Below are 21679 nucleotides of genomic sequence, written 5' to 3'. Positions count from 1 at the left end.
TGTGAGTCTGTGTGTCTGTACATGTATCTGTGAGTCTGTGTGTCTGTACGTGGATCTGTGAGTCTGTGTGTCTGTACGTGGATCTGTGTGTCTGTACGTGGATCTGTGTGTCTGTACATGGATCTGTGTGTCTGTACGTGGATCTGTGTGTCTGTACGTGGATCTGTGTGTCTGTACGTGGATCTGTGTGTCTGTACGTGGATCTGTGTGTCTGTACGTGGATCTGTGTGTCTGTACGTGGATCTGTGTGTCTGTACGTGGATCTGTGTGTCTGTACGTGGATCTGTGTGTCTGTACGTGGATCTGTGAGTCTGTACGTGGATCTGTGAGTCTGTACGTGGATCTGTGAGTCTGTACGTGGATCTGTGTGTCTGTACGTGGATCTGTGTGTCTGTACGTGGATCTGTGAGTCTGTACGTGGATCTGTCAGTCTGTGTGTCTGTACGTGGATCTGTGAGTCTGTGTGTCTGTACGTGGATCTGTGAGTCTGTGTCTGTACATGGATCTGTGAGTCTGTGTCTGTACATGGATCTGTGAGTCTGTGTCTGTACATGGATCTGTGAGTCTGTGTCTGTACATGGATCTGTGAGTCTGTGTGTCTGTACGTGGATCTGTGAGTCTGTGTGTCTGGACGTGGATCTGTGAGTCTGTGTCTGTACATGGATCTGTGAGTGTGAGTCTGGACGTGGATCTGTGAGTGTATGTCTGCACGTGGATCTGTTCGTTTGTGGATCTGTCAGCGTGTGCCTGTACGTGGATCTGAAAGTCCGTACGTGGATCTGCGAGTACATAGGCACAGATCCACGTACAGACTCAAATCTGTGTGTTTGTACTTGGATCTATGTTTCTGTGTGTGGGTCTGTGAGTCTGTGAGTCTGAGTCTGTACGTGGATCTGTGCGTATGTACGTGGATCTGCGAGTCTGTGTGTCTGTATGTGGATCTGTGAGTCCTATGTCTGTACGTGGATCTGCAAGTCAGTACGTGGATCTGCGAGTGTGTGCATCTGTGCGTAGATCTGTGAGTCTTTACATGGATCTGTGAGTCTTTACGTGGATCTGTGTGTCTGGACGTGGATCTGCGAGTCTGGACGTGGATCTGCGAGTCTGGACGTGGATCTGCGAGTCTGGACGTGGATCTGCGAGTCTGGACGTGGATCTGCGAGTCTGGACGTGGATCTGCGAGTCTGTGTGTCTGGACGTTGATCTGTGAGTCTGTAAGTGGATCTGTGAGTCTGTGTGTGAGTCTGCGAGTCTGTGTGTGAGTCTGCGAGTCTGGACGTGGATCTGTGAGTCTGTAAGTGGATATGTGAGTCTGTGTGTGAGTCTGCGAGTCTGTGTGTGAGTCTGCGAGTCTGTGTGTGAGTCTGCGAGTCTGTGTGTGAGTCTGCGAGTCTGGACGTGGATCTGTGAGTGGATCTGTAAGTCTGTATTTGGATCTGTGTGTTTGTACTTGGATCTATGTTTCTGTGTGTGGGTCTGTGAGTCTTTGTTTGTACGTGGATCTGTGAATGTGAGTGTCTGCGTCCGTCCCGTGTTGTGTGTTCTCACCGGGGGTGCGCGTGGGGCCTGGGGACAAGGCCGGGACGGGGGACTTGGTGGTGTTGAGCCCCCCATTATGGCTATCGCTGGGGGGGAGCAGCTCCAGGACCATCCTGGGTTTAGGAACATACTCCTTCCTGGGTTTATCCTGCGCCTCCCTGATCCTGGAGAGAAAACACAGAGGCCAGAGGTCAACACACCACAATGTCAGTGTAAAACACAGGGCAGGGTTCAAGGGGTGTTATAGCGAGACTTTCAAGGCTCGTTCACATTTGAGCCGACATGCACAGGGTTAACCATGAACACGAACTCCTTGAACGTAGGAAGAAAATGCCTTTAAAAATTTTCAATGTCAACACTACAGTGTCCCAGCCCTCTGTCTGTGTCTGTCTGTCAACACTACAGTGTCCCAGCCCTCTGTCTGTCTGTCAACACTACAGTGTCCCAGCCCTCTGTCTGTGTCTGTCTGTCAACACTACAGTGTCCCAGCCCTCTGTCTGTGTGTCAACACTACAGTGTCCCAGCCCTCTGTCTGTCTGTCTGTCAACACTACAGTGTCCCAGCCCTCTGTCTGTCTGTCTGTCAACACTACAGTGTCCCAGCCCTAGTGTCTGTCTGTCTGTCTGTCAACACTACAGTGTCCCAGCCCTAGTGTCTGTCTGTCTGTCTGTCTGTCTGTCAACACTACAGTGTCCCAGCCCTCTGTCTGTGTCTGTCTGTCAACACTACAGTGTCCCAGCCCTCTGTCTGTCTGTCAACACTACAGTGTCCCAGCCCTCTGTCTGTCTGTCAACACTACAGTGTCCCAGCCCTAGTCTCTGTATGTCTGTGTCTGTATGTGTCTGTGTCTGTATGTCTGTGTCTGTATGTCTGTGTCTGTATGTCTGTCTGTCTGTATGTCTGTATGTCTGTCTGTCTGTGTGTCTGTGTCTGTATGTCTGTGTGACTGACCTCTCGTGCAGCTTGCTGGAGAGCTGCTGTAGTATTTCTGTGGCTTGTCTGTGATACTCCACCTGGGCCTGGACCAACGCTGTTAGCTGACTCACCTGCTCAATCTGCACACAGGAAATAAAGTGTCTCAAAGTTAGTTTTAGCCTACTCAAACAGATCCAACAACAGACAGAGAGGGTGAGGAGAGACAGAGAGGAGAGAGGGACAGAGAGGAGAGAGAGAGAGAGACAGAGAGGGGAGAGAGAAGAGAGGGACAGAGAGGGGAAAGGGACAGAGAGGGTGAGGAGAGAGGGATAGAGAGGAGAGAGGGACAGAGAGGGTGAGGAGAGAGGGATAGAGAGGGTGAGGAGAGATAGAGAGGAGAGGGACAGAGAGGAGAGAGGGACAGAGAGGGTGAGGAGAGAGGGATAGAGAGGAGAGAGGGACAGAGAGGGTGAGGAGAAACAGAGAGGAGAGAGAGGAGAGAGGGACAGAGAGGGTGAGGAGAGAGGGACAGAGAGGAGAGTGAGACAGAGAGGGTGAGGAGATAGGGACAGAGAGGAGAGAGAGAGAGTGTGAGGAGAGAGGGATAGAGAGGAGAGAGGGACAGAGAGGGTGAGGAGAGAGGGATAGAGAGGAGAGAGGGACAGAGAGGGTGAGGAGAGAGGGATATAGAGGAGAGAGGGACAGAGAGGGTGAGGAGAGAGGGATAGAGAGGAGAGAGAGAGAGAGGGTGAGGAGAGAGGGATAGAGAGGAGAGCGGGACAGAGAGGGTGAGGAGAGGAGAGTGGGACAGAGAGGGTGAGGAGAGAGGGATAGAGAGGAGAGCGGGACAGAGAGGGTGAGGAGAGAGGGACAGAGAGGGTGAGGAGAAACAGAGAGGGTGAGGAGAGAGGGACAGAGAGGGTGAGGAGAAACAGAGAGGAGAGAGAGAGGAGAGAGGGACAGAGAGGGTGAGGAGAGAGGGATAGAGAGGGTGAGGAGAAACAGAGAGGAGAGAGAGAGGAGAGAGGGACAGAGAGGGTGAGGAGAGAGGGATAGAGCAGGTGAGGAGAGAGGGATAGAGAGGAGAGAGGGACAGAGTAGGTGAGGAGAGACAGAGAGGAGAGACAGAGAGGGGGAGGAGGAGGAGGAGGAGAGACAGAGAGGAGGAGAGACAGAGAGGAGGAGGAGAGACAGAGAGGAGAGACAGAGAGGAGAGAGAGAGAGAGAGAGAGAGAGAGAGAGGAGGAGAGAGAGAGAGAGGAGGAGAGAGAGAGGAGAGAGAGAGAGAGGGAGAGAGAGAGAGGAGGAGAGAGAGAGAGGAGAGAGAGAGGCGGAGGAGAGACAGAGAGGGACAGCGAGGAGAGAGGGACAGAGAGGGACAGGGACAACCTACATCACTCTCCAGCAGACAGAGACAGAGACAGGGACAACCTACATCACTCTCCAGCAGGTTGAACATGCTCAGACAGACAGACAGACAGAGAGGGACAGAGAGGAGAGAGCAGACAGAGACAACTTACATCACTCTCCAGCAGGTTGAACATGCTCTGCTCTGCCACTTCTTTGGACTCATCAAACTTCTCCAGCGCCTGTCTGATCTCCTCCTCCAGGACTCCTTTACCTACAATTATATAACAAGTTATTATAATGACATCAACGTTTCTATTTGAGAGAGTATAAACACAACATGTAAAGTGTTGGTCCCATGTTTCCTGAGCTGAAATAAAAGATACCAGAAATGTTTCATATGCAAAAAAAAATGCTTATTTCTCTCAAATGTTGTGTTTACATCCCTGATCATTACACAGGTGCACCTTGTGCTGGGTACAACAAAAGGCCACACTAAAATGTGCAAATTGGTCACACAACACAACGTCACATTCGGCTCCTACACCTGCGGGATCGTCTGAGACCAGCCACCCGGACAGCTGATGAAATGTATCATTTCTGTCTGTAATAAAGCGCCTTTGTGGGGAAAAACTCATTCTGATTGGCTGGACCTGGCTCCCAAGTGAGGTGGGCCTATGTCCTCCCAGGCCCACCCATGGCTGTTTCTCCATCCAGTCATGTGAAATCCATAGATTAGGGCCTAATAAATGTATTTCAATTGACTAATTTCCTTATATGAACTGTAACTCAGTAAAATCTTTGCATGTTAATAATAATGATAAATAATAATAATGATAATAATGATAATAATGATAAATAATAATAATGTTAATAATAATAACAATAATAATGATAATAATAATAATAGTAATGATAATAATGCTAATAATAATAATAATAATAATGATAATAATAATAATAATAATAGTAATAATAATAATAATAATAATAATAATAATGATAATAATAATAATAATAATAATAATAATAATAGTAATAATAATAATGATAATAATAATAATAATAATAATAATAATAATAATAATAATAATAATGATAATAATAATAATAATAGTAATAGTAATAAATAATAATAATAATCCCATCTCCTTTACCGTGACGTTTCTTCTTATAGTCAAAGTCCAGGCGGCGTCCCTGCATCTTCTTCAGGTGGTGCTGCAACAACATCTTTCATTCACTTCATTTATTTTAAAATTATTTATTTCCGATTCATTGAAGTTCATTTAAGATGGATTGAAATTAATTAAATATTTTATTTACTTAACAATAACTTCCTGTAAGTAAGTTCATCAACATGCACAGTGCCTTGCGAAAGTATTCGGCCCCCTTGAACTTTGCGACCTTTTGCCACATTTCAGGCTTCAAACATAAAGATATAAAACTGTATTTTTTTATGAAGAATCAACAACAAGTGGGACACAATCATGAAGTGGAACGACATTTATTGGATATTTCAAACTTTTTTAACAAATCAAAAACTGAAAAATTGGGCGTGCAAAATTATTCCCTATATATATATATAATATCATAAATTGAACATTTATCATATTTAATATTTATTGATGTCGTCTTTTTTTCCTGTAGGTTCTGTCGTGGATCAATAAAGTTCTGATATCTACCTGTATTTCTTTGATGTCTTTTTCCTGTAGGTTCTGCAGTGGATCAATAAAGTTCTGTTTGACCTCCATATCCAGGGCATCCTTCACCGCCCCCAGCTCACCCATGGCCTCCCCAGCATCTAGGAGAGCCAGACCTGGAGGAGGGAGAGGGGACAAGGAGAGAGGGAAGGGTAGGGAGAGGTGGAGGGAGAGAGGGGGGGGAGGGAGGGGGGGGGGGAGGGAGGGGGGGGGGGGAGAGGTGGAGGGAGGGAGGGAGGGAGGGAGGGAGGGAGGGAGGGAGGGAGGGAGGGAGGGAGGGACAGAAAAGGAATGGGAGGGTAGACGGCGAGAGAGTTGAATTGTTTGTATGTTCCATCAGAGAGATTGACCAAGATGTTGACTTATTGATGCTGTATTGTCAATACAGTAGGTGAGTGTGTCTTTATATGTCTGTGTGTGTCTGATGCAGCGTGTGTGTGTGTGTGTGTGTGTGTGTGTGTGTGTGTGTGTGTGTGTGTGTGTGTGAACACACGTACCAAAGCATGACTCCTCTCCCAGCTCTCGTCCGAAGCGCTGCATGGCCTCACCCAGTACAGTCTCAGCCTGGGGGTAACCCGGTCCCTTCTCCTGTCCTCTGATCTTAGACATGGTCCCTATCAGACTCAGCTTAGCCCTGGATGCTGGGGAAGAGAGAGAGAGAGAGTATGTGAGAGATAGAGAAATACTGTCTGTGAAAGAGAGAGAGTCTGTTTGTCTGTCTGTGAGAGAAAGAGACAGAGAGAGAGAGAGTCTGTGAGAGAGAGAGAGAGGGCTTGTTCTCACCTGGGTTGGGCTGTAGGTATTCTGTAGTTTTGGTCATGATGTCTAGCACTGCCCTACCGGTGGTGTCCACCTTCTATATATACACACACACACACACACACACACACACACACACACACACACACACACACACACACACACACACACACACACACACACACACACACACACACACACACACACACACACACACACAACGTTGTGAATCCGGTTGTCCTGACAGTGTGAGAGAGCAACTAACAGTCAGTACATTCAACTAAGGTAGGTAAGACCGTAGTAGTAGTAACAGTAGTAGTAGTAACAGTAGTAGTAGTAACAGTAGTAGTAGCAACAGTAACAGTAGTAGTAGTAGTAGTAGTAACAGTAACAGTAGTAGTAGTAACAGTAGTAGTGGTAGTAGTACTAGTAACAGTAGTAGTAACAGTAGTAGTAATAGTAACAGTAGCAATAGTAACAGTAGTAACAGTAGTAGTAGTAACAGTAGTAGTAGTAGTAGTAACAGTAGTAGTAGTAGTAGTAGTAGTAGTAGTAGTAGTAGTAACAGTAGTAGTAGTAACAGTAGTAACAGTAACAGTAGTAACAGTAGTAGTAGTAACTAACAGTAGTAGTAGAAGTAGTAGCAGTAGTAGTAGTAGTAGTAGCAGTAGTAGTAGTAGTAACCGTAGTAGTAGTAGTAACAGCAACAGTAGTAGTAGTAGTAACAGTAGTAATAGTAACAGTAGTAGTAGTAGTAGTAACAGTAGTAATAGTAACAGTAGTAGTAGTATAAATAAACAAATAAATACATTTCAAAAGTAATTCACGATGAGTGAGTGAATCTGACCCACAGTATTCCTCAGGCTATGAGTGAGTGAATCTGACCCACAGTTTTCCTCAGGCTATGAGTGAGTGAATCTGACCCACAGTATTCCTCAGGCTATGAGGGAGTGAATCTGACCCACAGTATTCCTCAGGCTATGAGGGAGTGAATCTGACCCACAGTATTCCTCAGGTTATGAGTGAGTGAATCTGACCCACAGTATTCCTCAGGCTATGAGTGAGTGAATCTGACCCACAGTATTCCTCAGGCTATGAGTGAGTGAATCTGACCCACAGTATTCCTCGGGCTATGAGTGAGTGAATCTGACCCACAGTATTCCTCAGGCTATGAGTGAGTGAATCTGACCCACAGTTTTCCTCAGGCTATGAGTGAGTGAATCTGACCCACAGTATTCCTCAGGCTATGAGTGAGTGAATCTGACCCACAGTATTCCTCAGGCTATGAGTGAGTGAATCTGACCCACAGTATTCAATCTATGAGTGAGTGAATCTGACCCACAGTATTCCTCAGGCTATGAGTGAGTGAATCTGACCCACAGTATTCCTCGGGCTATGAGTGAGTGAATCTGACCCACAGTATTCCTCAGGCTATGAGTGAGTGAATCTGACCCACAGTATTCCTCGGGCTATGAGTGAGTGAATCTGACCCACAGTATTCCTCAGGCTATGAGTGAGTGAATCTGACCCACAGTATTCCTCAGGCTATGAGTGAGTGAATCTGACCCACAGTATTCCTCAGGCTATGAGTGAGTGAATCTGACCCACAGTATTCCTCAGGCTATCAGTGAGTGAATCTGACCCACAGTATTCCTCAGGCTATGAGTGAGTGAATCTGACCCACAGTATTTCTCAGGCTATGAGTGAGTGAATCTGACCCACAGTATTCCTCGGGCCATGAGTGATTGAATCTGACCCACAGTATTCCTCGGGCTATGAGTGAGTGAATCTGACCCACAGTATTCCTCAGGCTATGAGTGAGTGAATCTGACCCAGAGTATTCCTCAGGCTATGAGTGAGTGAATCTGACCCACAGTATTCCTCAGGCTATGAGTGAGTGAATCTGACCCACAGTATTCCTCAGGCTATGAGTGAGTGAATCTGACCCACAGTATTCAATCTATGAGTGAGTGAATCTGACCCACAGTATTTCTCAGGCTATGAGTGAGTGAATCTGACCCACAGTATTCCTCGGGCCATGAGTGAGTGAATCTGACCCACAGTATTCCTCGGGCTATGAGTGAGTGAATCTGACCCACAGTATTCCTCAGGCTATGAGTGAGTGAATCTGACCCACAGTATTCCTCAGGCTATGAGTGAGTGAATCTGACCCACAGTATTCCTCAGGCTATGAGTGAGTGAATCTGACCCACAGTATTCAATCTATGAGTGAGTGAATCTGACCCACAGTATTCCTCAGGCTATGAGTGAGTGAATCTGACCCACAGTATTCCTCGGGCTATGAGTGAGTGAATCTGACCCACAGTATTCCTCTGGCTATGAGTGAGTGAATCTGACCCACAGTATTCCTCGGGCTATGAGTGAGTGAATCTGACCCACAGTATTCCTCTGGCTATGAGTGAGTGAATCTGACCCACAGTATTCCTCGGGCTATGAGTGAGTGAATCTGACCCACAGTATTCCTCTGGCTATGAGTGAGTGAATCTGACCCACAGTATTCCTCGGGCTATGAGTGAGTGAATCTGACCCACAGTATTCCTCTGGCTATGAGTGAGTGAATCTGACCCACAGTATTTCTCAGGCTATGAGTGAGTGAATCTGACCCACAGTATTCCTCGGGCCATGAGTGAGTGAATCTGACCCACAGTATTCCTCAGGCTATGAGGGAGTGAATCTGACCCACAGTATTCCTCGGGCTATGAGTGAGTGAATCTGACCCACAGTATTCCTCGGGCCATGAGTGAGTGAATCTGACCCACAGTTTTCCTCAGGCTATGAGTGAGTGAATCTGACCCACAGTATTCCTCTGTACAGAATTCAACAGAATGATGACCTTTTCCATCTGAAGGAAGTCATCATCAAGTTTGGTTCCTTCTGCTCCTCCAACCTTCTCACTGACTTTCTACAGGGAGAGAGAGAGAAAAACAGAGACAGACAGAGACAAAGAGATGGGGGAGCGAGAGAGACAGAGAGAGAGAGAGACAGAGGGGGAGAGAGGGAGAGGGAATAGAAACAGGATTCTTAGTTAACGATATTAAAAACTCAGCAAACCTCTTGTGAGAATATGCAGTGTGTGCATGTGTCAGTGTGTGTGTCAGTGTGTCAGTGTGTGTGTCAGTGTGTGTGTCAGTGTGTGCGTGTGTCAGTGTGTGTGTCAGTGTGTGTAGAGTTGCACATTTTGGGGAATATTCAGAGGTGGAAACTTTCCATGGGAATATATGGGAATTAACGGGAATATATGGGAATTAACAGGAATATATGCAAATTAACAGGAATATATGCAAATTAACGGGAATATATGGGAATTAACGGGAATATATGGGAATTAACGGGAATATATGGGAATTAACAGGAATATATGCAAATTAACGGGAATATATGGGAATTAATATTAATACCATTTAAATGTAGATGTTTTTTGCATTGGATATATTTACCATATTAAATGGAGACAGAAACATAAACCTTTTACCTCATAAGTAGACATCATTACAAATGATTAAATCCTTCCAATATAATTTTTTTTTTTTTTTTGTCATTAATTGAACTTGAATTAAATGAGTTGACTCTTCACATGGGATGATTTCACTGACAAACAAAAGAAAGGGAATATTGAATGATACCCAATGATCCATTGCGTCTCCCAAAAACATTTTCAACATCTGTAAAATGATAGTCTAGAAACTAAAGCTTTGGTTGTCTTTCTCTCAGGCTTCCATGTCTTCTCCCTGGACCTCCTCAAATGTCCACCTCTTGAGCATCAGACTCTGAGGCCTCATCTCCACTGTCACTTTCCAACCTTGTTGAGGATGGCTCGTTGTCAGGCTCAAAAAGCCTCAAATCTGCCCGGATGGCCACCAATTTTTCAACCCTTGTATTGGTCAGCCTGTTGCGTGCTTTGGTGAGTGTCTTCCCAAACAAGGACCAGTTGCACTCTGAGGCGGCTGATGTTGGTGGGATTTGGAGGATGATGGAGGCAACAGGGGAAAAAGCCTCAGATCCACAAAGTCCCTTCCACCAGGTCGCTGATGAGATATGTTGGCACTACTGCCATATTGCATCTCCGTCCCAAAGCCCTTGCTTTTAAAAGTGTACATTGCCAGACTGCCAAGAACCTTGCCCTCATCCAGGCCAAGGTGGCGAGACACGGTAGTGATGACACCATAGGCCTTGTTGATCTCTGCACCAGACAGGATGCTCTTGCCAGCATACTTGGGGTCTAACATGTACTCTGCGGCGTGTATGGGCTTCAGGCAGAAGTCTTCATGCTTTGTGATGTATTTCAGAACTGCAGTTTTCTCTGCTTGGAGCAACAGTGAAGTGGGCAGGGCAGTACAGATTTCTTGCTAATCAAATTAGTTAAAGAGAAGCAGAGAGAAAGAGAGAGAGGCAGAGAGAGAGAGAAGAAATAGATAGAGGTAGTCGCTATGGAGACAGAGGTTGCAATCCAATCTCTCCCTCTCATGTTCCTGAACAACAATCCCAACCCCCACCACACACACACACACCTTGTGTTTACAGAGGCCGCAAAATTTTGATTCATTTTCCACTAATTTGTCTTTTGACCAATCAAATCAGCTCTTTTGCCTAATAATTGGGCAACATATTTGAATTTGGCTGCCTGTGTAAACACAGCCAAAGAGGTAATCATATCAAATAAACAAAAGTGAAATAAACAACACAAATTAATACATAACACTCACAAAACTTCAAAGAGAATAAAGACATTACAAATGTCATATTATGTCCAAATAGTTAAAGTACAAAAGGGAAAATAAATAAACATAAATATGGGTTGTATTTACAATGGTGTTCGTTCTTCACCTTTCTTGCCCTTTTCTCGTGGCAACAGGTCACAAATCTTGCTGCTGTGATGGCACACTGTGGAATTTCACCCAGTAGATATGGGAGTTTATCAACATTGGATTTGTTTTGGAATTCTGTAGGTGATGGCTTTGTTATGGAAGGGAACGTTTGGGAATCGCTTCCTTTTAGGTGGTTGTAGAATTTAACGTCTCTTTTATGGATTTTTATAATTAGCGGGTATCGGCCTAATTCTGCTCTGCATGCATTATTTGGGGGATATTTTTGCAGAATTCTGCATGCAGAGTCTCAATTTGGTGTTTGCCCATTTGGTGAGCGGACCCCAGACCTCACAACTCTAAAGGACAATGGGTTCTGTATTTTTAGCCAGACCCAAGAATAGCCTGCCCACTGATCCTAACAGGGATGTCGAATTTCTTGCCTTGTCTCTCAGCTCATTCACAGCTCTGTATAAGTTACCTGTGGCGCTGATGTTTATAGGGTGAGGTATGTATAGTTTTTTGTGTGCTCTAGGACAACGGAATTTGTATTTGTAGTAGACTACTGTAGACTATAGCTGGGCCTCTAGTCGACTATAGCTGGGCCTCTAGTCGACTATAGCTGGGCCTCTAGTCGACTATAGCTGGGCCTCTAGTCGACTGTAGCTGGGCCTCTAGTCGACTATAGCTGGGCCTCTAGTCGACTATAGCTGGGCCTCTAGTCGACTATAGCTGGGCCTCTAGTCGACTATAGCTGGGCCTCTAGTCGACTATAGCTGGGCCTCTAGTCGACTATAGCTGGGCCTCTAGCAGACTATAGCTGGGCCTCTAGCAGACTATAGCTGGGCCTCTAGCAGACTATAGCTGGGCCTCTAGCAGACTATAGCTGGGACTCTAGCAGACTATAGCTGGGACTCTAGCAGACTATAGCTGGGACTCTAGCAGACTATAGCTGGGCCTCTAGTAGACTACTGTAGACTATAGCTGTGCCTCTAGCAGACTATAGCTGGGCCTCTAGCAGACAATAGCTGGGCCTCTAGCAGACTATAGCTGGGACTCTAGCAGACTATAGCTGGGACTCTAGCAGACTATAGCTGGGACTCTAGCAGAGTATAGCTGGGCCTCTAGTAGACTACTGTAGACTATAGCTGTGCCTCTAGCAGACTATAGCTGGGCCTCTAGCAGACAATAGCTAGGCCTCTAGCAGACTATAGCTAGGCCTCTAGCAGACTATAGCTAGGCCTCTAGCAGACTATAGCTGGGCCTCTAGCAGACTATAGCTGGGCCTCTAGTAGACTATAGCTGGGCCTCTAGTAGACTACTGCAGAACTATAGCTGGCCCTCTAGGCGACTATAGCTGGGCCTCTAGTAGACTATAGCTGGGCCTCTAGTAGACTATAGCTGGGCCTCTAGTAGACTATAGCTGGGCCTCTAGTAGACTACTGTAGAATATAGCTGGGCCTCTAGGCGACTATAGCTGGGCCTCTATGCGACTATAGCTGGGCCTCTAGGCGACTATAGCTGGGCCTCTAGGCGACTATAGCTGGGCCTCTAGTAGACTACTGCAGACTATAGCTGTGCCTCTAGTAGACTACTGTAGAATATAGCTGGGCCTCTAGGCGACTATAGCTGGGCCTCTATGCGACTATAGCTGGGCCTCTAGGCGACTATAGCTGGGCCTCTAGGCGACTATAGCTGGGCCTCTAGGCGACTATAGCTGGGCCTCTAGGCGACTATAGCTGGGCCTCTAGGCGACTATAGCTGGGCCTCTAGGCGACTATAGCTGGGCCTCTAGGCGACTATAGCTGGGCCTCTAGTAGACTACCGTAGAATATATCTGGGCCTCTAGTCGACTATAGCTGGGCCTCTAGTCGACTATAGCTGGGCCTCTAGTCGACTATAGCTGGGCCTCTAGTCGACAATAGCTGGGCCTCTAGTCGACAATAGCTGGGCCTCTAGTCGACAATAGCTGGGCCTCTAGTCGACAATAGCTGGGCCTCTAGTCGACAATAGCTGGGCCTCTAGTAGACTACTGCAGACTATAGCTGGGCCGCTAGTAGACTACTGTAGACTATAGCTGGGCCTCTAGTAGACCACTGCTGACTATAGCTGGGCCTCTAATGGACTACTGTAGACTATAGCTGGGCCTCTAATGGACTACTATAGACTATAGCTGGGCCTCTAGTCGACTATAGCTGGGCCTCTAGTCGACCATAGCTGGGCCTCTAGTCGACCATAGCTGGGCCTCTAGTCGACCATAGCTGGGCCTCTAGTAGACCACTGCTGACTATAGCTGGGCCTATAATGGACTACTGTAGACTATAGCTGGGCCTCTAGTAGTCTATAGCTGGGTCTCTAGTAGACTATAGCTGGGCCTCTAGTAGACTATAGCTGGGCCTCTAGTAGACTATAGCTGGGCCTCTAGTAGACCACTGCTGACTATAGCTGGGCCTCTAATGGACTACTGTAGACTATAGCTGGGCCACTAATGGACTACTATAGACTATAGCAGGGCCTCTAGTAGACTATAGCAGGGCCTCTAGTAGACTATAGCTGGGCCTCTAGTAGACTATAGCTGGGCCTCTAGTAGACTATAGCTGGGCCTCTAGTAGACTATAGCTGGGCCTCTAGTAGACTATAGCTGGGCCTCTAGTAGACTATAGCTGGGCCTCTAGTAGACTATAGCTGGGCCTCTAGTAGACTATAGCTGGGCCTCTAGTAGACTATAGCTGGGCCTCTAGTAGACTATAGCTGGGCCTCTAGTAGACTATAGCTGGGCCTCTAGTAGACTACTGTAGACTATAGCTGGGCCTCTAATGGAATACTGTAGACTATAGCTAGGCCTCTAGTAGTCTACAGCTGGGCCTCTAGTAGACCATAGCTGGGCCTCTAGTAGACTACTGTAGACTATAGCTAGGCCTCTAGTAGACTATAGCTGGGCCTCTAGTAGACTACTGTAGACTATAGCTGGGCCTCTAGTAGACTGCTGTAGACCATAGCTCGGCCTCTAGTAGACTATAGCTGGGCCTCTAGTAGACTGCTGTAGACCATAGCTCGGCCTCTAGTAGACTATAGCTGGGCCTCTAGTAGACTACTGTAGAATATAGCTGGGCCTCTAGCAGACTATAGCTGGGCCTCTAGTAGACTACTGTAGACTATAGCTAGGCCTCTAGTAGTCTACAGCTGGGCCTCTAGTAGACTATAGCTGGGCCTCTAGCAGACTATAGCTGGGCCTCTAGTAGACTACTGTAGACTATAGCTAGGCCTCTAGTAGTCTACAGCTGGGCCTCTAGTAGACTATAGCTGGGCCTCTAGTCGACTATAGCTGGGCCTCTAGTAGACCATAGCTGGGCCTCTAGTAGACTACTGTAGACTATAGCTAGGCCTCTAGTAGACTACAGCTGGGCCTCTAGTAGACTACTGTAGACTATAGCTGGGCCTCTAGTAGAGCATAGCTGGGCCTCTAGTAGACTACTGTAGACTATAGCTAGGCCTCTAGTAGACTATAGCTGGGCCTCTAGTAGACCATAGCTGGGCCTCTAGTAGACTACTGTAGACCATAGCTGGGCCTCTAGTAGACTACTGTAGACTATAGCTGGGCCTCTAGTAGACTGCTGTAGACCATAGCTGGGCCTCTAGTAGACCATAGCTGGGCCTCTAGTAGACTACTGTAGACCATAGCTGGGCCTCTAGTAGACTACTGTAGACTATAGCTGGGCCCTAGTAGACTACTGTAGACTATAGCTGGGCCTCTAGTAGACTACTGTAGACTATAGTTGGGCCTCTAGTAGACTACTGTAGACGATAGCTGGGTCTGAAAGATTTGGTGTAACAGGCAGGTACTGACAAAGCAACAAATGATCAGACAGTGTAAAGACAGACAGTGTAAAGACAGACAGTGTAAAGACAGACAGTGTAAAGACAGACAGTGTAACGACAGTGTAAAGACAGACAGTGTAACGACAGGCAGTGTAACGACAGGCAGCGTAAAGACAGACAGTGTAAAGACAGGCAGTGTAAAGACAGACAGTGTAAAGACAGGCAGTGTAACGACAGACAGTGTAACAACAGACAGTAACGACAGACATTGTAAAGACAGACAGTGTAACAACAGACAGTGTAACGACAGTGTAAAGACAGACAGTGTAACGACAGACAGTGTAACAACAGACAGTGTAACGACAGACAGTATAAAGACAGACAGTGTAACGACAGTGTAAAGACAGACAGTGTAACAACAGACAGTGTAAAGACAGACAGTGTAAAGACAGACAGTGTAACGACAGACAGTGTAACGACAGTGTAAAGACAGACAGTGTAACGACAGTGTAAAGACAGACAGTGTAACGACAGACAGTGTAACGACAGACAGTAACGACAGACAGTGTAACGACAGTGTAAAGACAGACAGTGTAACGACAGACAGTGTAAAGACAGACAGTGTAACGACAGACAGTGTAAAGACAGACAGTGTAACGACAGACAGCGTAACGACAGACAGCGTAACGACAGACAGCGTAACGACAGACAGTGTAAAGACAGACAGCGTAACGACAGACAGTAACGACAGACAGTGTAACGACAGACAGCGTAACGACAGACAGCGTAACGACAGACAGTGTAACGACAGCGTAAAGACAGACAGCGTAACGACAGACAGTGTAACGACAGACAGCATAACGACAGACAGTAACGACAGACAGCGTAACGACAGACAGCGTAACGACAGACAGCGTAAAGACAGACAGCGTAAAGACAGACAGCGTAAAGACAGACAGTGTAAAGACAGACAGTGTAAAGACAGATGGCGTGAAGACAGACAGTGTAAAGACAGACAGTGTAAAGACAGACAGTGTAAAGACAGACAGTGTAACGACAGACAGTGTAAAGACAGACAGTGTAACGACAGACAGCGTAACGACAGACAGCGTAACGACAGACAGTGTAAAGACGGACAGCGTAACGACAGACAGTAACGACAGACAGTGTAACGACAGACAGCGTAACGACAGACAGCGTAACGACAGACAGTGTAACGACAGACAGTGTAACGACAGCGTAAAGACAGACAGCGTAACGACAGACAGTGTAACGACAGACAGCGTAACGACAGACAGTAACGACAGACAGTGTAACGACAGACAGTGTAAAGACAGACAGCGTAAAGACAGACAGCGTAAAGACAGACAGTGTAAAGACAGACAGTGTAAAGACAGACAGCGTAAAGACAGACAGTGTAAAGACAGACAGTGTAACGACAGACAGTGTAAAGACAGACAGTGTAAAGACAGACAGTGTAAAGACAGACAGTGTAACGACAGACAGTGTAAAGACAGACAGTGTAAAGACAGACAGTGTAACGACAGACAGTGTAACGACAGACAGTGTAAAGACAGACAGTGTAAAGACAGACAGTGTAACGACAGACAGTGTAACGACAGACAGCGTAACGACAGTGTAAAGACAGACAGCGTAACGACAGACAGAGTAACGACAGACAGTGTAACGACAGACAGTGTAAAGACAGACCGTGTAACGACAGACAGTGTAAAGACAGACAGTGTAAAGACAGACAGTGTAAAGACAGACAGTGTAAAGCAAATAGCACTTCCACTAATAAGAGATTGAGTGAGACGGTGAGTGGGTGATACAGGAACCGTAGATGGCACCTCTCTGTCATATTGCCCTCAAGGACAATCAATTATTGAGTGAGCTAACCAGCTCCGAGCCCTGTGTGTGTGTGTGTGTCTGTGTGTGTGTGTGTGTGTGTGTGTGTCTGTCGTAGTGAATTTGTGTGTGTGTGTATTTGTGTGTGTGTATTTGTGGTGTGTGCAGTTTGTGTGTGTGTGTGTGTGTGTATGTATTTGTGGTGTGTGTGTGTGTGTGTATTTGTGGTGTGTGTGTGTGCGGTTTGTGTGTGTCTGTCGTAGTGAATTTGTGTGTGCATTAGTGGTTTGTGTGTGTGTATTTGTGGTGTGTGTGTATTTGTGGTGTGTGTGTGTGTGTGTGTGTGTATTTGTGGTGTGTGTGTGTGTGTGTGTATATTAGAGGTTTGTGGTGTGTGTGTGTATTTGTGGTGTGTGTGTGTGTGTGTGTGTATTAGAGGTTTGTGGTGTGTGTGTGTGTGTATTTGTGGTGTGTGTGTGTGTGTGTATTAGAGGTTTGTGGTGTGTGTGTGTATTTGTGGTGTGTGTGTGTGTGTGTATTAGAGGTTTGTGGTGTGTGTGTGTGTATTTGTGGTGTGTGCGTGTGTGGTGTGTGTGTGTGCGTGTGTGTGCATCCCGCTCCTCTGAGCAGCAACATTGGGTCTATTTTCAGACAAAGACAGCACACATGTAGGGTTTCCATGCCAACCGGTTCCCAAAAGGACTGGGAAAGGAGAGATGGAGGGATGGGAGAGTGTTTGAGTGTTCAGTTCTCCCCTCATCTTCCCCCTTTGTGTATTAATGTATTGATGAAAGATAAGTGTGCATGTGTGTGTGTCAGTCCAGAGTAATGAAACACTTATAATTAATTCAGGTGAATCCATCTCAGGAATCAGTTGTCACATGCGCAAGATACAACAGGTGTAGCAGACCTCACAGTGAAATGCTGAATACAACAGGTGTAGTAGACCTCACAGTGAAATGCTGAATACAACAGGTGTAGTAGACCTCACAGTGAAATGCTGAATACAACAGGTGTAGTAGACCTCACAGTGAAATGCTGAATACAACAGGTGTAGTAGACCTTACAGTGAAATGCTGAATACAACAGGTGTAGTAGACCTTACAGTGAAATGCTGAATACAACAGGTGTAGTAGACCTTACAGTGAAATGCTGAATACAACAGGTGTAGTAGACCTTACAGTGAAATGCTGAATACAACAGGTGTAGTAGACCTTACAGTGAAATGCTGAATACAACAGGTGTAGTAGACCTTACAGTGAAATGCTGAATACAACAGGTGTAGTAGACCTTACAGTGAAATGCTGAATACAGCAGGTGTAGTAGACCTCACAGTGAAATGCTGAATACAACAGGTGTAGTAGACCTCACAGTGAAATGATGAATACAACAGGTGTAGTAGACCTCACAGTGAAATGCTGAATACAACAGGTGTAGTAGACCTCACAGTGAAATGCTGAATACAACAGGTGTAGTAGACCTTACAGTGAAATGCTGAATACAACAGTGAAATGCTGAATACAACAGGTGTAGTAGACCTTACAGTGAAATGCTGAATACAACAGGTGTAGTAGACCTTACAGTGAAATGATGAATACAACAGGTGTAGTAGACCTCACAGTGAGATTATGAATACAACAGGTGTAGTAGACCTTACAGTGAAATGCTGAATACAACAGGTGTAGTAGACCTTACAGTGAAATGCTGAATACAACAGGTGTAGTAGACCTTACAGTGAAATGCTGAATACAACAGGTGTAGTAGACCTTACAGTGAAATGCTGAATACAACAGGTGTAGTAGACCTCAGTGAAATGCTGAATACAACAGGTGTAGTAGACCTTACAGTGAAATGCTGAATACAACAGGTGTAGTAGACCTCACAGTGAAATGCTGAATACAACAGGTGTAGTAGACCTTACAGTGAAATGCTGAATACAACAGGTGTAGTAGACCTCACAGTGAAATGCTGAATACAACAGGTGTAGTAGACCTTACAGTGAAATGCTGAATACAACAGTGAAATGCTGAATACAACAGGTGTAGTAGACCTTACAGTGAAATGCTAAATACAACAGGTGTAGTAGACCTTATAGTGAAATGCTGAATACAACAGGTGTAGTAGACCTTATAGTGAAATGCTGAATACAACAGTGAAATGCTGAATACAACAGGTGTAGTAGACCTTACAGTGAAATGCTGAATACAACAGGTGTTGTAGACCTCACAGTGAAATGCTGAATACAACAGGTGTAGTAGACCTTACAGTGAAATGCTGAATACAACAGGTGTAGTAGACCTTACAGTGAAATGCTGAATACAACAGGTGTAGTAGACCTCACAGTGAAATGCTGAATACAACAGGTGTAGTAGACCTTACAGTGAAATGCTGAATACAACAGTGAAATGCTGAATACAACAGGTGTAGTAGACCTTACAGTGAAATGCTGAATACAACAGGTGTAGTAGACCTCACAGTGAAATGATGAATACAACAGGTGTAGTAGACCTCACAGTGAGATTATGAATACAACAGGTGTAGTAGACCTCACAGTGAGATTATGAATACAACAGGTGTAGTAGACCTTACAGTGAAATGCTGAATACAACAGGTGTAGTAGACCTTACAGTGAAATGCTGAATCCAACAGGTGTAGTAGACCTTACAGTGAAATGCTGAATACAACAGGTGTAGTAGACCTTACAGTGAAATGCTGAATACAACAGGTGTAGTAGACCTTACAGTGAAATGCTGAATACAACAGGTGTAGTAGACCTTACAGTGAAATGCTGAATACAACAGGTGTAGTAGACCTTACAGTGAAATGCTGAATACAACAGGTGTAGTAGACCTCACAGTGAAATGCTGAATACAACAGGTGTAGTAGACCTTACAGTGAAATGCTGAATACAACAGGTGTAGTAGACCTCACAGTGAAATGCTGAATACAACAGGTGTAGTAGACCTTACAGTGAAATGCTGAATACAACAGTGAAATGCTGAATACAACAGGTGTAGTAGACCTTACAGTGAAATGCTAAATACAACAGGTGTAGTAGACCTTATAGTGAAATGCTGAATACAACAGGTGTAGTAGACCTTATAGTGAAATGCTGAATACAACAGTGAAATGCTGAATACAACAGGTGTAGTAGACCTTACAGTGAAATGCTGAATACAACAGGTGTTGTAGACCTCACAGTGAAATGCTGAATACAACAGGTGTAGTAGACCTTACAGTGAAATGCTGAATACAACAGGTGTAGTAGACCTTACAGTGAAATGCTGAATACAACAGGTGTAGTAGACCTCACAGTGAAATGCTGAATACAACAGGTGTAGTAGACCTTACAGTGAAATGCTGAATACAACAGTGAAATGCTGAATACAACAGGTGTAGTAGACCTTACAGTGAAATGCTGAATACAACAGGTGTAGTAGACCTCACAGTGAAATGATGAATACAACAGGTGTAGTAGACCTCACAGTGAGATTATGAATACAACAGGTGTAGTAGACCTCACAGTGAGATTATGAATACAACAGGTGTAGTAGACCTTACAGTGAAATGCTGAATACAACAGGTGTAGTAGACCTTACAGTGAAATGCTGAATCCAACAGGTGTAGTAGACCTTACAGTGAAATGCTGAATACAACAGGTGTAGTAGACCTTACAGTGAAATGCTGAATACAACAGGTGTAGTAGACCTTACAGTGAAATGCTGAATACAACAGGTGTAGTAGACCTTACAGTGAAATGCTGAATACAACAGGTGTAGTAGACCTTACAGTGAAATGCTGAATACAACAGGTGTAGTAGACCTCACAGTGAAATGCTGAATACAACAGGTGCAGTATATACAGGGTATTACGGTATAGAGTCAATGTGGAGGTTATATACAGGGGGTACCGGTATAGAGTCAATGTGGAGGTTATATACAGGGTATTACTGTACAGAGTCAAGTTGGAGGCTATATACAGGGTATTACGGTACAGAGTAAATATGGAGGCTATATACAGGGGGCACCGGTACAGAGTCAATGTGGAGGCTATATACAGGGGGTACTGGTACCGAGTCAATGTGGAGGCTATATACAGGGGGTACCGGTACAGAGTCAATGTGGAGGCTATATACAGGGGGTACCGGTACAGAGTCAATGTGGAGGCTATATACAGGGGGTACCGGTACAGAGTCAATGTGGAGGCTATATACAGGGGGTACCGGTACAGAGTCAATGTGGAGACTATATACAGGGGGTACCACACACACGTTACGACCCTTACAGCACGTTTCTACTGCCAATGTTTGTCTATGGAGATTGCATGGAGATTGCATGGCTGTGTGTCATACTTTTGGATATATAAAGTGTATCAAGTTCTCTTCATTCGTCCTCATTCCTCCATATTTATTAGCAAACCGTGTGTAGAAGATCAGTAGGTTGATCAAACTCAGTTGTACTAAGTGGAACGCCGTCCATGGGACTGAGGCACTTACTGATATCTCTGTCTGTCTCTGTCTGTCTCTCTCCCTCTCTGTTGATGCCAGTTCACACCCCGCTCCGTCAGACCCCGCCCCTAGTCTGTGACTACAGTTGGCTCTAGTCTGTGACTACAGTACCACTGCAGTGCTCCGTCAGGCCACGCCCCACTGCAGTGCTCCGTCAGGCCACGCCCCACTGCAGTGCTCCATCAGGCCCCTCAGGCCACGCCCCACTGCAGTGCTCCGTCAGGCCCCGCCCCACTGCAGTGCTCCGTCAAGCCCCGCCCCACTGCAGTGCTCCCTCAAGCCTCGCCCCACTGCAGTGCTCCGTCAGGCCCCGCCCCACTGCAGTGCTCCGTCAAGCCCCGCCCCACTGCAGTGCTCCCTCAGGCCACGCCCCACTGCAGTGCTCCATCAGGCCCCTCAGGCCACGCCCCACTGCAGTGCTC

At 45.9% G+C, this 21679-nt stretch overlaps 1 protein-coding gene across 1 annotated transcript in view; it reads right to left on the bottom strand.

Annotated features, from left to right (window-relative positions):
- The window catches only part of LOC110531343 (endophilin-A1-like), a 28887-nt gene that overhangs the window by 2810 nt on the left and 4398 nt on the right, over nt 1-21679 (bottom strand). The window contains exons 2-9 of the mRNA XM_036987054.1: nt 9115-9183; nt 6285-6357; nt 5999-6142; nt 5484-5617; nt 4959-5019; nt 3975-4075; nt 2491-2594; nt 1549-1703 (exon numbers count right to left, since the gene is read on the bottom strand). Coding sequence (XP_036842949.1) covers nt 1549-1703; nt 2491-2594; nt 3975-4075; nt 4959-5019; nt 5484-5617; nt 5999-6142; nt 6285-6357; nt 9115-9183 — 841 coding nt within the window. The remainder of the gene's footprint in view (nt 1-1548; nt 1704-2490; nt 2595-3974; nt 4076-4958; nt 5020-5483; nt 5618-5998; nt 6143-6284; nt 6358-9114; nt 9184-21679) is intronic.

The sequence above is a fragment of the Oncorhynchus mykiss genome, chromosome 9 (genome assembly GCF_013265735.2).
Source record: "Oncorhynchus mykiss isolate Arlee chromosome 9, USDA_OmykA_1.1, whole genome shotgun sequence".
NCBI lineage: Eukaryota > Metazoa > Chordata > Actinopteri > Salmoniformes > Salmonidae > Oncorhynchus > Oncorhynchus mykiss.
Note: the sequence above shows the minus strand (reverse complement) of the source record. Positions and strands in the feature narration are given on the sequence as shown.